General features: G+C 43.9%; 1 protein-coding gene across 1 annotated transcript in view; it reads left to right on the forward strand.

Moving 5' to 3' along the window:
- The window catches only part of UTP11L (UTP11-like, U3 small nucleolar ribonucleoprotein (yeast)), a gene marked incomplete at its 5' end in the record, with an annotated part of 5,072 nt that extends 138 nt beyond the window's left edge, over positions 1 to 4,934 (forward strand). The window contains 6 exons of the mRNA XM_010009242.1: positions 491 to 593; positions 828 to 941; positions 1,612 to 1,705; positions 2,428 to 2,558; positions 4,136 to 4,246; positions 4,678 to 4,934. Of these exons, the coding sequence (XP_010007544.1) occupies positions 491 to 593; positions 828 to 941; positions 1,612 to 1,705; positions 2,428 to 2,558; positions 4,136 to 4,246; positions 4,678 to 4,761 (637 nt within the window). The remainder of the gene's footprint in view (positions 1 to 490; positions 594 to 827; positions 942 to 1,611; positions 1,706 to 2,427; positions 2,559 to 4,135; positions 4,247 to 4,677) is intronic.
- Positions 4,935 to 6,365: the final 1,431 nt, after the last annotated feature.

Here is a 6,365-nt window from a genome sequence, read left to right on the forward strand (position 1 = left end):
TGCTGGGTGGGGGGAGAGTCCGGACATCACCGGAGCGTTGCCTCCCGGCGGAGGGGTCCGGCACAAGAGCCGGTGTTCCCGATCCCGCCTTGCACGGGTCTGCCTACAGCCAGGGGTAACACACGCTGGAATATCCCCGTGGCTGAGCCGGGGGAAAGGGAACGTGGAGGGTGAAGGCTGCAAAGTCGGTCTTGTGGTTAATCAAAACTTAGAAGCATCATATTCCATCAGTAATGCCTGATTCTGTGAGGCCTGAGCAGCTCGGTGAGCTTTGCAGAACGGGTGACTGCATTTCCATGTCCTGTTGTTGGATAATATTCATTTCTAGCTTAGTTAAGGAATAAACTGTAAAGCTGTAGTCATTTGTTGGTGTCTCAAAGATCTGAGCATCACTTTGAAGGACTTGGCCTCTCGTCAGGGACTGTGAACATGGAGAAACTGCTGAACAACACCTATGGGTTGGTTTGGTTTTGTTGGTTTTCTCTCCTAGTGACTATCACAAGAAGCAGAATGCCCTCAGAGCACTTCAAAAGAAAGCTCTGGACAAGAATCCTGATGAGTTCTACTTCAAAATGATACGTGCTGAGCTGAAGGTGAGAAACTAAACTGCCTTCAAGCAGGGTTATACTCTGTTGCTGTAACATCATTTTTCCTCTGCCTTCGTTTGGTTTGAATTATAAATTAATAAATAGATTAGTAGACCTGGGTTGGTGCCTATGGAAAGCACTGAAGAACATGAGGGGCAAAGGACAAAAAGAATCTTTTGGTCTTATTGTTAGGACCCACAGCTGAATAGTACCTGTATGTACTGTACTTTCTGGTTTTAGGATGGAGTTCATATAAAGAAGCTGCCAAAGGATGAAGTGACCCCTGAACAGGTCAAACTGATGAGGACACAGGATATAAAATATGTGGAGATGAAGAGAGTGGCAGAAGCCAAGGTAATACTTCACTTTTTTTAGTGTTTGCTCAGAATTGTTCTGTTATTGTGTTGTTGTTGGCTGTGGGATTTATGTTTAGTGAGGTCTGATTTGTGTAATAGTGGAAATAGTAGATGGAAATGTCACTGTGTATAAAACGTAAAGGTAAACATGGCAAATATTTATGGACATTTCAGACACTAAATATGTACTCTTGCTTCTAGTCTTTATAAAGAATTGAGAATTATTGTTACAGAAGTGAATTGAATACAGTAGACAGGCAATCAACAGAAATCCAACCCACTTCTGGACATGCTTTATGCTCTGATAGTGATCCACACACCATCACTGCAGATAATGAAGTTAAAGAGACAGCTTTGAATTTGCCTTCATACTTTTGCTAGTGATTTCATGGTGATCATTGCTGCTTTGTCTGCCAAACAGGTAACTTACTGATGTGAAAATTGATTTGTACCTGTGCAGCTGGGTAACACCAGAAATTACTGGTAACCTCTACTCAAAAGGTTATGAAGACATGACATAAATATAGACTAGATACATAAATGTAGACTAGATGTATTTTCAGGGATTAAAAAGGAAGGAAGAGTTCGGATGCTTGAGAAACAAACAGGGAGACATTATTTACCTTGTCACGGATGTTTGGCAAAACAAATTAACTTCCTTCCTGCAGAAAATCGAGAGGCTGAAGTCGGAGCTCCATCTGCTGGATGCGGAGGGGAAGAATCCCAACAAGCACGTGTTCTTCTTTGATACCAAAAAAGAAGGTAAGATGCTGCGAGGGCTGGAGCAGCTCTGCTCTGGAGCCAGGCTGAGAGAGCTGGGCTGGGGCAGCTGGAGAAGAGAAGGCTCCTGAAGGGGACACCTTAGAGCAGCTCCGGTGCCTAAAGGGGCTACAGGAAACCTGGAGAGGGGCTTTGGACAAGGGCCTTTAGGGACAGGCCAAGGGGAATGGCTTGAACCTGCCAGAGGGGAGACTGAGATGAGCTGTTGGGCAGAAGCTCTTCCCTGTGAGGGTGCTGAGGTGCTGGCACAGGGTGCCCAGAGAAGCTGTGGCTGCCCCATCCCTGGCAGTGTTCAAGGCCAGGTTGGACACAGGGGCTTGGAGCAACCTGCTCTAGTGGAAGGTGTCCCTGCCCGCGGCAGGGGGTTGGAGCTGGATGAGCTTTAAGGTCCCTTCCAACAACAAACCATTCTCAGATTCTATAATTTAAATAGGTTGTAGCAGAAAACTTGTTCTGTTTTCTTGTTGGCTGTTTAAGATAAAATGGTGCTTTCTTCATTCCATTACCATAAAAAAAATATCATTTTTCCCGGGAATAATAATTTGGTGCTCTAGAAATCAATTTTGATTACTAGAGAAGACCTCAGTTTTGCAGGAGCTGTGCTGCTAGGACTTACATCACTGGCAGCTCTTAAGCTACCTGTTAGGAAGGTTTGCTGGGCACTGGACCATGGGAGTTTATCCTAAATTTCTTGTTATTTACAGTTCAGGAGTTTGATATTGCAACTCATCTGGGTACTCTTCCGGAGCTCGTCAATAGAGTGTACAACCGACCAACCATCGCAACGCTGCAGAAAGAGGCACTGAAAGGAGCTACTGATCCTCTCCACTTAAAGGTACTGCCACTATTTCTACTGCAGTTTTCTTAATGTTTTCATCTTTTAGATAATAAGCACTGAAGGGGATTCCTTGGACCGTTGTGGAGGGGAACAAAGTTTTTCTGTTGTCTTGAAACTTACGCTGGTGACACGAGGCTGTGGTGGATGTCACTTAATCATCAAGTGCCTGGAGCCTACAGTCAAATCTTCTCCTGCACTGACATAGAGAACTTGTTTACTGGTATCCCAGTCCACTGTGGGTTATAAATCAAGAACTGTGATTTATAGGCTAGAACAGAATGGTATAGATCTGATTAGGCAGCTTCCTTGGCAAAACTGATAGATTACTCATCTGTTACACGACATACACCTATGGGACTATCTTTCCATTAAATTGCTGCAGTTTAAGTGTGATTATTTGCAGCATCTCCTGTTAAGTCTCCCCTCACACCTACCCAAAAACCCTTTCATCCCTGAATAGGGATGTGAAGAAGCTTATTCCAATATAGATGTATCTGTTGTTAGGTTTCTGATCTTTCAGTGTTTTTTAGTTAGGTTCTGAGCCTGAGATTCTGAGGCTTAAGATTCAGGATGTGTCTCTCTCGTTTTCTCCTTAAAAACCATTTAAGCTATAATCACTTCCCAGCTTTCCTAATATTAAGTGTTTCATGGCTCTTCAGGTTGCATTGCTTATGCAATCCACCTTTTGATTCTGATGTTCTATTATCACAACATTTCTGTCTTAGAAGTAGCTACACTCAGCTTTAACACTGTAAATACCACTTAATTCAGAATATTGGGTAGTCCCATGAGCTTGATTTGGTCTGTGTAAGGTTAAAAACAACATTTCAAATTGCCAGTTGGTAAATTTGTAACCTGTTTTTTTCCCAAATCAGATGTCAGATAACAAACACCCTGTGGTCCCTTTCCTCCTGCCAGCTTTCTCAGTTTGGCTTGTCAGGAAAGCAGTTGGACAAGTCGCAGACTGACAGGTTTTCTCCTCTAAATATCTGAGTCATTTTAAGCATGTTGGGATTTGTTCCCCTTAATTTAATTACTTCAATCACACCTGCAGTAATACCAATTTTGTGCTGGGAAAGCCATCCACTCACAGGAGGTAAACGTGACCAAACAAGTTGCATTTTGAGAAGCCTCTCTGCTATTTTTAAGCATTTCAGGAATTGGTCTCTGGTCTTTCCCTTTAGCTTCCCCTTCTCTGTATAAACTGGCCTTTTGTTGGGGAGTTCAATCTTCCACTTAACATTGAAATTAAAAGGACTGAGAAGAATGAAATTCCAGCCACGTACTGAACAAGGTTACACAGCACCTAAACTAGGTTAGAAGAGATTTGAGGCTTTAGGAGATTAAAACAAGAACAAAGAATTGAGTTTTAACTAGAAAACCTTGAAATCAAGATGTTAAAAATGGTTCTCTGGAATCCAGCCACAGAATCGAAGCAGTGTTCTTTCATATGATTATGATTTTAAAATGTACAAAATGCTTGTGAGGTCTAAGTGCCTCAAAATAGGTCGGTTATAGACCACGGTGTCTTGTTCCTTTCTGTCTTAAAACAGCTTCTATTTTTGTTCCTCCAGAAATTAGCCCAGCAAAGGAAGAATCAGTACGACCTCCTGAAGCAACGCATTGAAAGAGAAAAGGCCATGTTTGTTGTTGCACAGAAGATCCAGACACGTAAAGATCTTTTGGTGAGGGATTTAGTTCTGGTTCTTGAAATCTGCTTTGTTAAGGTACTTAGGTCTAGTTTTGTATGGTGTGTTTCTTCACTCTGATTTTATACTGACACTTCCAGATAACTCCTAAGAGTAAGTAATCCTCTTTTAGTACGGAAAAAGTGAGGAGATGAAGCATTCCTGCCATAGCTAGTAAATTATATCTACTAGTCCAAGTCTTACCATGCCAGCAGTTTGTGAACAAACCAGATCGTGCCTGACAACCTAAAGGTGGAAAGAACAGGCAGAAATACAATTCCCAGCTAAAAGGTTGGAATTTTCCACTATTCCTTGTCATTTTTCACTAATGCCTTGTCAGTCCCGCACTAGGATTTTCTTACTGATAGGAGGCTGGGTTATTTTTTCTTACCTGGCAGCAAATATGTTTTTCTTGTTCTTTTTTCCAGGACAAAACTCATAAAGTGAAGGTGAAGAAAGAGACAACAAATGGGCCAGCTATTTACAAGTTCAAATTCCAGAGGAAACGTTAGCTGTTCCATTAAATAAATGCCACCACCTTTGCTTAGGAAGAGGATTCTCCTTAGGAAGGAGAACTGTGACACCACATCCCATTGTTTTTCACTGCAGCCTAGCATCTTGTTAGAACAAATTACTGTGGACCTGCGGTAGCCATAAATATATTGTATCTAATTAATTGATTAATAAATTGGAGAGTTTGTTTGCTTGGTATTTACAGTGGGAAGCCACAAGAGGTGCCTGAATGTCCCAGTAATACACACCATAAACAATCCTTGAGAAGTCAAGGTTAAGAGCTTGGGAGAAGAGAGAAGGGCTGCGCTGGGGTTGTTGTGCTCAGCTCCATGGTCCACGATACATCCAAACACAGAAGAGATTGCAGGTCAGCTCTTTTAGCTCTTTTCAAGCAGGTTAAAGTTGAATTATTATCTTTCTAGTCACTCCCCCCACTCCAAGTTCCTTCTAATTTTCTGCTTTATCTACACAAAGTGTTTCACTTCAAAACATATGTTCATATGAGCTTCATATGAGCTGAAGGGCATTTCAAAGGGTGAATTTCTAAATTCAGGCACCGTATTAGCCAAAGATAATTCTGGAAAGGTGCTAGAACAGGGAATTGTTTCTGCTGACAAACTTTCCTTCCAAGAACTCAACCTTCATGAGTAATTTTCATTGCTGAGGAGCTGTTTGTGCTCATTTTGGTGCATGATGGGGCAGTGCCCGTGCCATGCTGAAATACCAGTGTTCCCCACTGCGTTCCAACAGAGGCGATACTGAAATAGACAACACGGGAGGCAGTTGTCCTTTTTGCTGCTGTTAGCTTGTGGGAATGCTGGGAGCTGGAAGGGGGTTTCAACCCAGAACAATGAAGAGGCATCCTGGACTGTTTGTGCTCATTTTGGTGCATGATGGGGCAGTGCCCGTGCCATGCTGAAATACCAGTGTTCCCCACTGCGTTCCAACAGAGGCGATACTGAAATAGACAACACGGGAGGCAGTTGTCCTTTTTGCTGCTGTTAGCTTGTGGGAATGCTGGGAGCTGGAAGGGGGTTTCAACCCAGAACAATGAAGAGGCATCCTGGAGCAAACATTCCTTTTCTTATCTCCCTCACTTGTACAACCTCTGCCAGTAATAAGCACATGCCCATGCAAGATGGTAAAAAGAAGATACTCTTCCCAAGCTCTTCCCACTTTGGGAGCTCTCCTAGATGAAACACAGCTTTTTACGTGCTCAGCTGCAGGTTGTACCTGTGCCATTGCAGAGATTCCCAAGCTGGCAATGGTAGCGGGGGGAATTTTCTCCTGGGGAGGATGAAGGGAAGCACTATGCTTTGCTCCCAGCAGTGCGTAGGACGTGCTGGTGCTGAGGGTGAGGTTCTGCCATGTCACCGTTCCCGGCGTGCTTCAGACCCAACGGCCAGGAGGGGAACTGAACACACCGCATGGGAGAAAACCTCTCCGCTTCCTTCCTCACGGGAAAACACACGCAACACCGTAACTTCCAACGCTTTTCTTCCCTGTGAAAGTTGCTTCTCCCAGCGAGACCCTCCCCGGTGCTGCTGGAGGCGATGGCAGGGCCCGGCCGGCAGAGGGCAGCAGCGCGCCGCGGCGGGGCCGG

This window comes from Nestor notabilis, unplaced genomic scaffold (assembly GCF_000696875.1).
Source record: "Nestor notabilis isolate BGI_N333 unplaced genomic scaffold, ASM69687v1 scaffold28772, whole genome shotgun sequence".
In the NCBI taxonomy this organism is placed as follows: Eukaryota; Metazoa; Chordata; class Aves; order Psittaciformes; family Psittacidae; genus Nestor; species Nestor notabilis.